Source organism: Meleagris gallopavo, chromosome 4 (genome assembly GCF_905368555.1).
Source record: "Meleagris gallopavo chromosome 4, MGAL_WU_HG_1.1, whole genome shotgun sequence".
NCBI classification, from domain to species: Eukaryota; Metazoa; Chordata; class Aves; order Galliformes; family Phasianidae; genus Meleagris; species Meleagris gallopavo.
The window spans coordinates 69,245,699-69,261,094 of record NC_139407.1 but is presented as its reverse complement, the minus strand read 5'-3'; the positions used below and the strand labels follow the sequence as shown (position 1 = coordinate 69,261,094).

Genomic DNA, 15,396 nt, shown 5'->3' with positions numbered 1-15,396 from the left:
TTCAGGTCGTCACCATGCGTGAAACCACTGGCCTGGCAACGGTGCTCCAGCTTGAAATAAAACAGCATGTTTCCACCCCGAAGAAATACCATGGTGGTTTCCCTCCCCAGAGCACTGAGGGGACCTGGTGTGGGAACATCCCTGCCATATCCTGCAAAAGGTAATTCCCGTCACCCTAAGACCCCTCCGTACCCCAAAACCATGGAACTTTGAGGGGATAATCCATCACTAAACCTTCACCTATGCTCATCCCCAGGGTGGCTCAACACACCCCTCCAAACCATTTTTCTTCTAGGGAAAAAATCAGGAAGGGAAAGAAATCCATGCAAAAAAATAATAATAATAATAATAATAATAACAATAATAATAATAAACCACATCAGAGATGTGCTGGGAGGATGTATGGAGCTGCCTGGCTGCTCCTGCAGCTGTCTGCTGGCCTGGTTTGTATTTTGGGGTCGTTACAAAACGCATCCCCTCAGGTTAACCCCGCCTGGGTGAGCCGGAGCCCACCCAGCACAAAGCCAACGGGAACTTGGTTTCCATCGGTCGCCTTTGGTGGGATGATAAAGCATTTTTCTGCCCTTAGGGCCAGGGCCACAGCATCGTGCAGTGCTGATATTCCAGGCCTGGATTGCTGCCCGTGTCTCCCGGGGTACCAACCCGCCTCGCTCTGTGTTCTCCAGCCCTGAGCCACCATCCAGCCCAGGCTGCTCTGAACGCCGCATGGTCCCAGCCCTGGGCACAGCCATGGGTCCATACAAACCTTCCTCCTTCCCACCCCAAAATAACCATCAAAAATAGACTGAAGGAGACCACCATCCTCCCCTCCTCGCTCCATCCCTCCCCCCAAGCTGAGCAGTGCTCTCAGAGATGGCAGAAAACCCCACAGCTGTGGGCTGCTCGGGTGCTGCTACCTGCGATCCATCATGGAGCCTTTCATCGCATTGTTTAGCCTTATTTCTTTTCTTTCTCCGTTCCCCCCTCGAAACAAAATCAAATAAAGACACCATCGATCTCCAGCTGCTTGGTGGAAGGAGGGTGGAGGATGCCGGTCCCCATCCTTAGGGCTGCAGTGAAGGCGGGGTGGGGGCAAGGATGGCTGAACCCCATCAGCGGGTCCCCCTCTCCTCCCAGCTTTGTCCCCATCGCGTCCTCCCCCTGCTTTGGGGACAAACCACCTCCTCCCAGCTCAGCATCCTCTGCCCCATACCTGCTTCTCCGGGCTCCTCCGGCGAGGGCAGCATCTCTCTCCGTTTTCCGTTATCCTCGAGGATAAGTGAGGAGGAGGGGGGGGGGCTCAGGGAGCGCCCACCCGCCCCAGTGCACAAAGGCTGCGACTGCGAAGCGGCTCAGGGCTTTGTCGGGGAGGAGAGATGCGGAGCCCCCGGCCTCCGGCTCCCCGCGGGCAGCACCTCCATGGGGCCGGGGAAGGAGAGGGAGCGGGGGGGGGGAATTAGGGGGGCAGCGGGAGGGGCGGGAGGAAGAGGAGGAGGAGGAGGGTAGAGGCTGAAGGCCCCGCTGGGAGGAGGGAGCGAGGGCTCAGAGGGGGCTGCGCATGGGAAGCGGGAGGAGGATGGAGGGATGGATGGAGGGATGAGGGATGGAGGAAGGAGGGACGGAAGGATGGAGGGATGGAGCGCCCGCAGCCGCCTCCTCCTCCTCCTTTGCAGCTCGGAGTGCCGCTCGCTGCCGCTTTCCTCCCGCACAGCTCCCTCTGCCTGTCTCCCCACGAACACCGCGGGCCCTCCGCCGGGCTTCGCTGCCATGCGGCACCCGCATTCCCCAACCCGCATCCCTCCTGCCGGCCCTTCCATTCCTCTGCCCCCCAGAGCCATTCTCTGCCCTCGGCAGCAGCCGCCTGGGATTGCCCCTCAGCACCCCCCCACAGCATCCCATGGCGTGTGGCCGTGGGCACCTGCACCGCTGCGTCCCCCATCCATGGGCACAAGGAACACGGCTTGGTCCTGAAACAGCCCCTGAGCATCCCGGCTTAATCCTCGACTTGGTCCTGCTCTGATTCCTGAGCCCCTGTGTTTGGTACCCAAACTCCCAGACAGTCCCCAGGCTTGGTTCCCATCCAAATCTGAGTGATCCAGGCTGCTTCTCAGCTTGGTCATAATCTGGTCCCCAAATAGACTGACTTGGTCCCTGAGCATCCTGGCTTGGCTCCCAAACACCGAGCTCCCCAACTTGGTGCTGGTCTGGTCCCCGAGTGCCCAGCTTTGTCCTGATCTGGACCTGAGACACCCACCGCGGTCACAGTCTGGTCCTTAGTAGAGTCCTGGCCTGGGTCATGGTCCAGTATCAAAGAATGCCTTGGGCTGGAAGATATCAAAGATCATCTAGTCCCAACCCCATATCTCATCTTGGACCTCGGCTTGGTCCTGATCTGTCCCCAAACACCCCACAGCAGTTCTTGCCTTATTTCTCCTCCAGCCCCAAGCACTCCAGCTTGGTCCTTGGTGCCAAAGCCACCCAGCATGGTGTTCCTTTCTTTGTGAACACAGCTCTGGGGAGATGGCATGGGGAGACCATCCTGGGGGACAAGCAGCTGTCTCCATCTCCAAGAAACCCTGAAAGGTTGGGATACAATCTGCCCCATCCTGCCCTGAGTCAGCTGCATCCTCCATCCCTTCCTCCCTCAGTAGCTCTGGTCATGGAGCAAAGCTTGGAGGCTTTACAGAGCCCAGAGCTTTTGCAGAGCTTTCTGGCTCTCATTAATAATGGATGAACTTCGGGAGGGGTATTAATAAAGCCTCATGCATGATGCATGCTGAGTGGCGTGTGGGAATTGTGTGTGCCCTCTCCTGGTGTGGTGTTGCAGTGGGTGTCAGCAGGAGCACGCCCAGAGGGGATGAGCACCCAGGGGTGCCAATGGGAGGCTGAGACTTAAGGACAGGTGCAAGGGGACTTTTAGGACTTAGGGCACCAGGTACAACTGTCCCCATTCCACCTCTCTGCAGCCCTGAAAGACCTTTCGTCCAAGTTCCCAAACTCATTTCCCGCCCCATGGTGTGGGGCAGCGGGTTCTGTGGGACAGAAACATGGAATAACAGTGTGCCTCATCCCTGGAAGGATGCTGCAGCCCAAATGCCAACAAAGGGCTGAGGGATGCCGAGGATGGAGCGGGAAATCTCTATTCCTCCATAACACAGTTTTGGCTCTGATCTCCAATTTTCTGAGATGGTAATGAGGAGAAAAATAACCTCGATCCCTGAGGCCCATTTTCCCCATTTCTCTCAGGATGTCTCCTTATTGCCCTCTACCCAGGCCTGGCTGGTGCTCAGGGGCACACCTCCTTTCCACCGCTTGCATTGAGACCCTCAGGATGCTGTGTCCATACCTCCTTCCTGCAGCACACCCCCATAATACTGCAGGGACCACAGGTTGGGCCGCCTGAGGCTGAGCCGACTGCGGGGCTCCAAGTAGGACAAATCCCTCCAGGAACAGCGCTGGGCTGGTGCCCAGGGCACAGCATCCGCAGCCACATTGCTCCCTGCAGAGCAACCCAGAGCCACAGCGTCCTTCTTGCAGAGGACCCCTTCCCTGCTCTGCCTTGGGACAGAGCTGCCCACCCTGCGGTAGGGGGATGAAGACCATCCCCGCTGATGGGTTTTCCATCCCTGCTGATGGGTTTCCCTTCCATGTTCAGTTATTTGGGCATTTTTTTTTCCCCATGGTGTGGCAGCTAAAGGTCAAAACAAAATGCAGCAGAAATCCCACAGCCATCGGCTGCTGCGCAGGTTTTGAAAGGCAGAGAGAGCTCGGATTAGAACAAACCTTTAATTATAAAAATAGACACAACTCTGCAATAGTCCTGATAGATTCTTTTTACAAACAGGAAAATATTTATAACCGGAATTACGACATCACCATTCCAAAGGGGCACCACTCTCCATCATGAAGCTGCGCGGCGCCCGCTCCTCTGCCACTGCTTTCCATTGGGAAAGCACTCAGTGCGCCTGGAACACCGCGTGCAATGCGGGTGAGGCACAGCTTGCTGCAAATCCAGCCCCAGCCCATGTGTCCGTGAGTATAAAACCTGTGGGTAATCCCCTCCTGTACAGTGTATTCTGCCCTGTTTTCCTCCTTGGAAGAGGAGCTGTAGGGATGACTCAGTCTCTGCGGGTTGGAGATGGCTCCGTTGGCTGGAGGTGTTGATTTCAATGGTGATGGTGGAAAGTCTTGGTGGCAGATGGACTTGATGATCTTAGATCTTTTCCAACCAACGATTCTGTGATTTTATGGCGATGTGAGTCGCTGTCCAGCACTGCCTGGTCTGAACCTCTCCTCCCAGCGCTCCTTCTGTGGCATCTTCACTGGCACCTTCTCCATGGCTGCACCACCTCCAGGGCCACCCCAGGTTGTTCCCACCATGGGATGTTCCCAACATGGGATGCTCTTCCATGGGACGTTCGACGTCCTGTATTGGGAAACCATCTCCCATCACCGACATCGGGTTTTCACAGCGTGCCGAAGGAGAGACCCACCGAGAAGAACCCCAACCCTTTGAGCTTCTCCTCCGTCCGCGCTTTCTGCTTCAGGTGGACTTTGCTGTGTCGCTTCTTTTCATCGCTACGTGCGAAGCGCCGTCCGCAGGTGTCACAGGAGAAGGGTTTCTCACCCGTGTGAGTGCGGATGTGGGTGGTGAGGTGGTCGCTGCGGCTGAAGTTGCGCAGGCAGATGCGGCACTGGAAGGGTTTGTGGCCCGTGTGGATCCGCAGGTGCCGGTTGAGCTCATCGGAGCGGGCGAAGCTCCGCACGCAGTTCTCCACTGGGCAGGCAAAGGCTTTCTCGTGGGGCTTGGGGCAGAAGCATTTGGAAGAGCACTTGGTGCGGCGCGTCTTCTTCTTGGGCTCGGCTAAGGTAGGAGGGGTGGGCAGCAGGGAGGGGACGGAGGTTGGCACGGGGTGGCCTAAAAAGTCCGTGGGGGGCACCGAGGGCGAGGGATGGGGATGGAGGATCTCAGTGGAGCCCATAAGACCTGGGAGGACCTCGGGTTGTGCCAAGGAAGAGCTGAACTCCGGCATCAGCTGGGCAGGGAGGTTATGGATTTTGGTGTCAGCAAAGTTCTCCGGCTCACACCCAAAACCCAAATTGGTGCTGGGGAAACAGCCAGGATCCTCCGTGAGGCTTCCGAGCTCTGCCTGGCAGCTGATGGTCAGTGCATTTTCCATCTTGGAGCCCAACGGGTGGAACATGGCCTGGCTGCTGTCCCCCGCTGGGAAGGTCTCAGTGGGATGAAAGCCAGTGGGCAGGAAGGGTTGATGTGGGGTGATGGGCTCCCATTGGGCACAGGGGGCTTTGAACTTATCCAGCGCTGTGGAGCTGGAGGGCAGCTTGATGTCCTGCTTGGTGTCCAGCAGCTTGCTCTCGAAGAAGCACTGGGAGGTGGTTCCCAAGGAGGGCTGAGGCTGCAGCGGGTGCACGGCGTCAGCAGAGGGGAAGCTGCCGTAGCTCTGCTCGGTGAAGGGGGCTTGCATGGAGCCATTCATTTCGGGCTGGCAGCTGGGATAGACGTCCATCTGGTTGGCTGCCACCTCAGGACAGGGATAGAGTGCATCCAGGTGTCTTTGGTGGCCCTCAGAGGTGGTGAAGGGGGAGATGCCCAAGATCCCTGACATCAGGTTGAAGAGGGACTCCTGGTCCTGGGGGTGCTCAGGCACAGCCTTGATGAAGAAGCTGCCGGTGTAGCTGAGCGAGGGGGACAGCTGGCTGCCCAGGGAGGGGTATTCCAGCAGCTCACCTAGGGATGCAGAATGGAGAGTGTTAGAAAGATAATGGGGTACAGACAGGGATATGTGAGGGAACGGTGGGAGTCTGATGGTGCGTCACTTTGTGGTTTCCCTCCCCCTCCCCCTGGGGATGTACAGGGAGCCCTGGGCTTCACCCCCCCAGCCCCATCCTGGGCACTGCCGGACCCACAGCCAGAGGCTGCAGGGCAGAGGAGGGGATGTGCTCGGTTCCAGGCAGAGGAATGCAGTCCCAGCAGGGTGCCCCCCGCCCTGCCCTTACCTCCGAGGAATTCGGCCTCCTCCAGAAGTTGCTGCTCAGGCTGCCCCAAGCCTTGCAGGTCCCCGGCTTTCATCTCGCAGCTCTCCTCGTACTTGGAATACAATGGATCCGAGCAGGAGAAATCCATCACATTGAGCATTTCCCTGGGATGCAGGGATGGATCAGAGGAAGTGGGCTGGGGGATGCTCCGGGTGAGCCGGGAAGGATTGCTCCAGGGATGCTTGAGGTTATCCAGAGGATGCTCTGCAGTACTCGAGGTGGTGCTTGGGATGCTTGGGGTTATTCGAATGGTGCTTGGGATGCTCTGGAGGATGCTTAGGGTTATGCAGAGGATGCTCAGGGCGCTCCAGGAGGATGCTTGGGGTTATCCAGGCGATGCTCCGTGGTGCCCTGCGTGACGCTCAGGATGCTCAGAGTGATGCAGGGGATGCTTGAGGTGACGCAGGGGGTGCTTGAGGTGCTCGGTGAAGGTGCCGGGGACCCTCCAGGGGATACAGCGAAGCGCTGGGAACAATCCTAGAGACGCTGCAGGATGCGTAGGGCAGTCCGAGGGGTAAGGAGGAGGGTGCCGGGGGGGCTCGGGGCGGTGCTGGGGGTTCGGTGGGGGGTTCCGTGCCCGGGGGGCGGGAGGGGGCCGGCGGAGCAGCGCAGCCCGTGAGGACACCCGGCTCTCCCTCCCCGCCACCCCCTTTATAGCTGCAGCGGGGCTGCTCCGACCCTTCCGCCGCAGCCATTTCTGGAGTCCCCAGTGAGGCTGCCGTGACGTAAATGCCCATATATGGACTCAGGATGTAGGCTAGGGAGTCCCAATAAGGAAATCTCTCCCGTGACGCGCTGCCCCTTCCCTCCCCCCATCCCTCCCTCCGCCTTTTCTCTCGGTTCTTTTTTTTTTTTTTCTCTCTTCCCCCCCCCCGCGTTCCCCCCCCCCCACCCCCTTTTCCTTTCTCCTTCTCTCTCTCTCTTTTTTTAACTATCAGTCTCGGTATCTCAACAAATCGTTGCGAGCTGCGCGGGTGCCGCAGAGCCGCGGTCCCTTCGCTCCGCGTGTGCATCCGTGTGTCTGTGCATCCGTGTGTCCGTGCTCCGTGTGTCTGTGCATCCGTGTGTCTGTGCATCCGTGTGTCCGTGCTCCGTGTGTCTGTGCATCCGTGTGTCTGTGCATCCGTGTGTCTGTGCATCCGTGTGTCCGTGCTCCGTGTGTCTGTGCATCCGTGTGCATCAATTCATGCGCCCAGCGACACGAGCTGATGCGTGCATACCTGTATCCGTGTGCATTCACCTCCCCTTCCATGTTATCTCTCTGTATTTCTGCATGCGTCCCTGGCGTGTGCACGCAATCCCGCTCCCCATGGTGTGCAACCACACACACACACACACACACACACACACACACGTGTGCACCACCCCCCCCGGGGTCCCGTGGAGCCCCCAGCCCCATTACTGGGACGCAGCGCCCTCCGGATGCGGCCCCGAGCGTTGGGCTCTGGCTCCGCTCCCAACGTGGGCTGCTGTTATTCCAGATTTACATCTCCCCAGGCTCTTATTCGCCTTCTGCTATTTTTTTTTTTTTTTTTTTTCTTCCCGTGAATGCCTTTTGTTGCTCTTGTTCCTTCTAGAAGCGTGAAAGGTGCCGGGTTTGAGGTTTCTCCCCCCTTCCCGAGGAGGGTTTTGCAACGTTTTGCCGTTTCTGCTGGCATTTTGCACTCAGATCCCGGCTGTGCGGCTGCTCCTGCGATGGGGCGAGCAGCCAAAGGCTGCGGGCAGCTCCTCCTGCTCCCCAGCCCTCCCCTCACATGGCTCCCATCCACCACGGTGCCACATGCGTGGATTCAGGCTGGGAAAAGGCACACTGACCCCATCGATGCACCCAAAGGGGATGTTCTAAGGGTAGACGTGATAGGAGCAGTGATTTGGAAGGCTCTTTCCAATGCTGCTCTCAGCATCTTGAAATCTGCACTGAAGAAAGCCTGCTTGTCCAGCTTCATCATTTGGAGATTTCCAATTTCCCAAACTTTCCATGTTTTCAGTTTTCCATGTTTCCAGTTTTCCAAATTTCCAAAAGCAACCTGGATTTAAAGCCCAGCCCAGCAGTGGCCATGCCTTGGTGAGCTGGCATTGAGCTGGTTTGGGCAACGAGGGGAAGGCTTTCTCAAGCTGATTTAGAGCCCACTAGAAAATAGTTGTGTGACAGTATTCACAGTGCAGCCAACGGGAAGGTCAGCATTGGCCACGAGCATTGCATCTGGGATGTGGCTGTGGTGGGAAGGAAGGAGAAAGCTGCAAAGGGGCTGGGAATTATAGAGCCATGAGATGGTTTGAGTTGGAAGGGATCTCTAAAGTTCCAGCTCCCTGCAGTGGACGGGGACACCCACAGCTCCATCAGGTGCTCACAGCCCCATCCAGCCTGATCTCGAGTGCCTCCACGGGGCATCCAACACCTCTCTGCAACCTGTGCCAGGAAGGGACGTGTCCCTGGTCCCCAGCTGCGTGTTTGCAGAAGCATGGCTACAGCTTTGCTAGGATGCTGGGTGCCCATGGCTGCCCCTCCGGGACCAAGCAAGGGTGCAGTGCTATTCCTGGCTGGGCTGTGATTCACCACGTCACCTTGGGCAAAGCACTCTCAGATGTGTCTAGCAGTGCTTCCCCACATTTTCCCCTGTAAAATGCACCGAGATCTCTGGCGGAGAAGTGCAAAGAAGCATTAAGCCTGGCTGGTGATTCAGGGAGTGTCAGAGAATAGGCTGTGAGGTTGGGGGTGGAAACAAAACAGCCCCAACCCAACCCCACCACGTCCCTCAGTGCCACATAGAATCAACCACGGAATCATAGAATGGCCTGGGTTGAAAAGGACCACAATGATCATCTAGTTTCAACCCCCTGCTGTATGCAGGGGTGCCAACCACATCTCCACTCTTGTTTTATTTGGATGTGCTGAGCTGGACGTGGTTTGTCAGCACTGTGCAGGGGGATGTTGGGTCCTAGGGTAGAGTCCTCACTCTTGTTAGGAAAGCAGGACCTCCTTTTCTCCTGGAGATGAAAAAAATTGCCCCACCTGTATATCTTAAAGTAGTGGTGATGTTTCAGTTTGAGACAGGAAAATGTTGTGTTGTCTGCAGAATCACAGAATGGTTAAGGTTGGACAAGAGCCCTAAGATCATCACGTCCAACCATCAACCCATCCCCACCATGCCTGCTGCTAATCACACAGGGATAGCTGGAGTGCTATGTGTGCAGCCCTATTTACCCAGTTCTGCTTAGAATGAGAGAAACAAAAACCGATTGGCATTAGAAAATCAGTTCTGAAATCTGTAAATGACTCCTTTTGTTGGCAGCTCCCATTGGGGAGCGTGGCTGTGTTGGCGAGGGCAGCATCGGCTCCGAGCAGGGAGGTGACACCGCCAGAGATGGCTCCAATGAAGTGCATGAGGTCATGGAAAACGTGACTGGGAGCACAGCCAGGCCCTGGGGCTGGCTGCTGGCACCAGGCTTTGGTGCACAGAGGGGCACTTGGCTCAGGAGGACGTGGGATAGCCTTCCTATGGTGAATCGTGTCGTCACAGAGGGATGGGGAGGAAATCCATGCACCGGGGCCAGCTTTCTCCCTGCTTTGTAGAGACAGCAAATGGAGCTCATATCTTGCCCCAGTTTTCGGGTCCTGATGTTTCCCAGAGGGTCTACAGCATGGAAACAAAGTTCTAACTCTTGAGTTTTCCCATTTCTTCTTCAGTTTCCAGCCTTAGGAGCATGATCTGGGCTCTTCCCTATGCTCCAGGGGGATTTTATCACAGTCATAGAATGGCTACTTTGAAAGGGACCTTAAAGCCCCCCCAGCCCCAACCCCTGCTGTAGGATGGTTGCCTCCCACCAGCTCAGTCTGCCCAGGGCCCATCCAACCTGGCCCTGAGCACCTCCAGCTCTGGGCAACATGTGCCAAGGCCTCACTTCCAAGTAAAGAAGAACTATGCTGAGGCTGGAATCCATCTTCCCGAAAGGATGGGCTGAGCACTGGCTCGTGGCAATGCCACTGCAACAGCCAGACTTAGTCCTATGTAGTCACAGTGATGTTTAGGGAAAAAGATAACCCCCGTGTGCCTTCTTTCACACCCCAGATATTCATGGCTCATACATCTCCTATGTTAAAACAGTGCCCTATATTCAATAGCTCTTTGTATTTTTTTCTCCACTGTCCAGTTCCTTTTTGAACCCTCAGTTCTGTGAGATGAGGAGTGGTTTTGGTAAATAAATCTCTCTTCCTGTTAATTTCAAACATGCTCTCAGGATTTAAGGGTTGCAGCTGGTTGAGCTTTAAGATCCCTTCCAATCCAAGCCATGCTATGATTCTACGATTCTGTGATTCTATGATTCTATGATTTGGAGGTTGGAACTGGATGGGTTTAAAGGTGCTTTCCAAGCCAACCATTCTATGGTTCTATGACTCTGTTATTCAGGGGTTGGAACTGGGTGGGCTTTAAGGTCCCTTCCAACCCCTGCCATGCTTTGACTCTATGATCCTATGGTTTGGGGATTGGAACTGGGTGTGCTTTAAGGTTACCTTCCAAGTCAGATGACATATAGTTTGATTTGTGGGGTTGGAACTGGATGATCTTTAAGGTCCCTTCCAACCCAAGCTATGCTGTGATGCTGTGATTTGCTGGACACCCCAGGTTGTGATGGATGGAGCACTGATTCCTCCTGGGTCGTCCACTGGAGGTGACACATCAACGGGTCGCTGCCCCACTGCCAGATTTCCATTCCTCGCCCCACATCTCCTCCAACTAGCTACATGCCCTTCCAGGAAAACTTCCCAAACACATCTCTCTGCATTTCCATGGCAACTGGCACACGACCAGCCCTGCCGTCTCCGCAGCAAACCCATTCCCAGCTCTGCAGGGAGGATGCTCAGTGACAGAGGGGATGACATGGAGAGGTCGAGGAGAATCACCCGCACCACCTCTGCATACCTCTGAGGACTTCTGCCCACCATCTCCTTCCTTCTGATGGCTACAACGGATTTAAGCAGCGTGTGAGGCTCTGTGAAATGTCTGCCAAAAGGGTTTTTATCATTGCCCAGCACGAGTGAGGATTGCTGGCTGGAATTTCAGAGCCGAGCCCGGCGGGAGGTCAGGGCGGATGGCTATCTGCCTCTGGGTTTTATGTTGCTGTTGTTGAATATCACCATATTCTTTGGGTGCTATGATGCTGTCTCTTCCTGACCTTAGCCTTTCTGGCTTGCATCTCCTGCACACTTGCTGTTCTACCAGCTTTGGGGTGAAATCCCTCCAATTCGGGAGCAGGCAAGGACAGCGGGGCAGCCCACCTGCCATTGAGCTGCATCCTAAAAATAGGGTTGGATGAAGTCAGCTCTTCTTCTGGCCCAACAAACGATCATGTCCAAATTGATCCTAAAGGCAATGTGTTAATGCTGTGGGCTCACGGAGCAGCAGAAGCAGAGTTCCTGCTCTCCTTCATCCTGTGTCCTAGCTACAGTATTTTTAGCGTGTGGTTTTGCAAGTGCTTGAGCTCAGGACAGGCATGGGGAGAAGATGGAATTGCCAGGAGAGCAGTGATTTTGCTGGGCATATGTGGGCACAATTCCTGGAAATAAACAGGAGGGGCTGATTTTCTCAATTTCTTTCCAAATTCACATTTTCCTTTAAGATTCTGTCTTAGCAGCATGCTGATGGGAAGCTGCAGGCACTTCAAGCAAGCCCTCCTTCCAGCCTGAATGAAATGATTCATTGAGCCCCAAATAAGCCTTTCTTCACTCATTCTCACGCTGGTTTTTCATCACCTCTAAAAACGCAGTATATTGTTTAATAAAACATTACTTAAACCATTGAACTGCTCATTTTTGACTTCTGAAACCTCCAGAGAGCTTTGACCTCAAAGCCTGAAATGAAACAGCAGCGTTAAGCTCCATATTTGTTAGGCTGCCTGGCTCCCAACCCACCCAGGATGAGCCAGCGGAGATGCCCCAAGCACGACATGAATGCTACCAGCATCCTGAAACAGAGCTGCCTTGCCATCAGATAAAGGCGTTCATTAACAAACCATTAGAATAAAATCCCTCTAAGGAAGGACACATAAGAACGGCTCTGCTGGCTGCAGTGCTGCCTGGTTCACACGGAGCACATTTCTGTGCCTGGGGAAAGGAGCAAAGCCTCCTGCACTGGCTCACCTCCACCCATCCCTTTTTCCTGTGTCTAGCAGGTTTTGAGATCCAGCCACCATCATTTCAAATCGGATATTAGGAAAAGGCTCTTCTCCACAGGCTGCCCAGAGGGGGGGGAGAGTCACTGTCCCTGGAGGTGTCCAAAAACCGTGGAGATGTGGCACTGAGGGATGTGGTCACTGGGCATAATGGGGATGGGTTGGGCTTGGGCTTGGGGATCTTTTAGGTCTTTTCTAATCCTAATGATTCTATGATCTCCCAGTGCCCATAGGATCTGGGAATGGGCAGAGGACATCCCTGATAGACTCCATGCCAGCAGCACTATTTTCTGCATCCATTGGCCCAAACTAAGTGGCACGGGCCAGGACACGCAGAGAGCCTGGTGCACAAACAGTGGCCAAAGCTATGCTTCGTGTAGACAATGCTGCTTTTCTAACCATGCCCTCTGATTGCAGGAGGTACCTGAATTTATTCCAGTGCTCTCATTAGTGAGGGTTATTCGTTTCCTTGACCAGCTCACTGCTCTTCCTCAGGAATGCTTCCAAGATGCTCTCCAGAACCATTAATCAGAGCAGCACAAAGATATATTAACTCTCTTCTCCACGAAATAAAACCATCAGCCTCCGAAGCTGCCTTTCTGTGCCATCAATCCTTCCTTCCAACTAAATTTTAATGCTGTCACCGTCAGCTGCTGAAGAAGGCAAATCCATCTATCAGGTTCTGATGTGTTGCTTGTGGTTACAGCTTCGTGATCTCGGCACATATCCCAAATACAACTGGGATTCTGTGATTTTGCCATTAGTATTAATAAATTAATAACGTTACTAAAACCCCTGATGATGTTCACATCAAAGGTTGGATATTCATGGGACTCTGCAAATTAACTGCTCCGGCCTCTTGGCATAGAATTAAGAAAACTAATAAATATAGCATGGTATGCAAATTAATCCAAGTTGTATCTATTCTACAATGCCCCTGCCTAGCTATGGCAGCTGCAGAAGTTGCCTTCTTTGTACAGCCCCTGAAAGGAGGTTGGAGAGAGGTGGGGGTCAGCCTCTGCTCCTGGGTAATGGCGACAGGAGGAGAGGTGATGGCCTGAAGTTGCACCAGGGGAGGTCAGGTTGGATAGTAGGAAACATTTCTTCTTGGAAACAGCTGTCAGGCACTGGCACAGCTGCCCTAGGAGTGATGGAGTCACCGTCCCTGGAGGTGTTGCAGAACCATGGAGATGTGGCACTGAGGGACCTGGGCAGTGGGCATGGTGGGGTGGGTTGGGGCTGGATTTGGGGATCTTAGAGATCTTTTCTAACCCTAATGATTTCATGATTCTATGATTCTCACTCGTAGGAAGGAGGCTGCTCAACTCAGGCATGAATGGAACAAGTGTCACTCTCAGATATATAGGTTAGAAAGCATTTTTTACCCCAAAATCCTCACTGGAAAAATGCCATGGGAGAAAGCTGGTTTTGCCTACTCCTCAGAATGCCTGAGGCTGCATTTTGAAGCCAATTGCTACAGATTGCCAGCACCTGGAAGGAGACAGCAGGGGAACACAAGTGCAGATGAACGTACTCTTCTCCAGGCATCCATCAGCAGCCTCTGCCAAAGGGACTCCACGGCCCTTTAGATTGACTTGAAGTGACGGAGCCTGTGCTGCTGCACTAGGAAGGCATTCCACTGCCGAGGTGCAGGAGGAAGGACATCCTCTTGGGCACCTTGTAACCACCCCTGCCTCGGACTTAGAATCATAGAGTCATTAAGTTATTGGAAAAGACCCCTGAGATCCCCATGCTCAAGCCCAAACCAACCCTACCATGCCCACTGACCATGTCCCCAGGTACCACATCTCCATGGTTCTGGGACACCTCCAGGGATGGTGACTCCACATGCTGGAGTCCATCTTGGCCCTGCAAGAGGATAATCCTCCAGTCCAAGAACAGTCCTTCAGGGGACAGCTGGGACTGCTGGAGCTGGGGTGAGCCAGCATGTGTTGATGTGGATTACCTGGCTGCGTGGTGTCTGGGTTTGCACTCACACACCCGGTTGGGTCAACGTTGCTTCTGCATGAGCCCAGAGTGGGAAAGTCAGCACGGCTGGATGGCTGGACGAGATGCTCTTGGAGGTCTTTTCCAATCTTAATGATTCTACAATTCCATGATTCTGGAATCAAATGAAGCTGGAACAGATCTCTAAACAATGCCATTAGGAAGCCATATACAAACGTTCAGCTGAGCTGAAAAATGAGGGCCAGGTGTTTAAACTTTCCTATAAATATACAAATGACTCATGATGCAAGAAACATTTACCTATGCAGCCTGAAAGAGTTGTAAAGACAAAGCATCTCAAGGGGCCCTCTGAGGGGGTCTGTGCTTTCATTTTGTCTCCTCTGTGATGTGTTCCATAGAGGAACAAAGGTGACTGCTTCTAGGTGAAGGGGATCCAACTCTCTTTGCCACCAGTGGAGAAGAATAATACAAACCCAACCAGTGTAGCGAGTTTCATTGCTTGGTGCCCACAGCTATTGATGCAACAGTGGGAATCCTGCCTTACTCCAGTGTGGCAGGGCAGGGTTCATCTTGCTATGGCTCACTGATGACAATTAACAAGAGCGGACAACTAATGGACATGGAGCAGCCACGTGCTAGGACACTGCAAGTCTCCATAGAAACCCTGACAAGAGAACCCAGCGCTGACTCAGTGATGGCAGGGATAACACTGCAGCATGCTGGTGGTGTGGGCTTCCTGCTTTGATGTTTCAAGGAAAATGGGATGAGACTGCTGGAGACGATGCAGTGAGTGTGGCAGGGGACGGACCCAGGTCTGGGTGCTGTGACAGCGGGTGGTGACAGACGTATGATCAACTCATGCTGGCTTCCCCTTTGTTGCTCCAGTTCACGGCTAAAAAAAAGCAGAAGGAGGAGCTGAGTCTGCTGCAAGGAACTGTGGGGCAAAAGAAATAAACAAATAGAAATAAAAAGCCATGTCCCTGAGCAGAGATATTTCTGTTAAATCTCTGCTTAGGAAACATCCCCAAATTAATGCATTCCTTCAAAAAGCAAGCATTCCCTTCCAGCATGGTCAGGGAAAGCCTCTAGGGTGAGGACGCAGTCACAAGGAACACTCATTTTCCAGTTTGTCCTAGGCAGAAGAAGTGTCTGGATGATGCTCTCAGCCATACAGTCTGATTTTTGGGTTGTCCTGTGTGG

The 15,396-nt window shown here is 54.1% G+C and overlaps 1 protein-coding gene across 1 annotated transcript; it reads right to left on the bottom strand.

Moving 5' to 3' along the window:
* Positions 1 to 3,773: 3,773 nt before the first annotated feature.
* EGR4 (early growth response 4) lies at positions 3,774 to 6,779 on the bottom strand. The gene is made up of 2 exons (XM_010710563.3): positions 6,019 to 6,779; positions 3,774 to 5,749 (listed from the first exon to the last, which is right to left on the bottom strand). Exons 1-2 carry the CDS (start codon positions 6,155 to 6,157, stop codon positions 4,467 to 4,469), a joined length of 1,422 nt encoding a protein of 473 aa, XP_010708865.2. The 5' UTR covers positions 6,158 to 6,779; the 3' UTR covers positions 3,774 to 4,466.
* Positions 6,780 to 15,396: the final 8,617 nt, after the last annotated feature.

Excerpts from the sequence above, each read along its gene's own strand:
- EGR4 (XM_010710563.3), bottom strand. The coding sequence starts at position 6,157 with ATGCTCAATGTGATGGATTTCTCCTGCTCGGATCCATTGTATTCCAAG. Across the intron at positions 5,750-6,018 it reads GGAGGCCGAATTCCTCGGAG|GTGAGCTGCTGGAATACCCC; the intron begins GTAAGGGCAGGG and ends CTGCATCCCTAG.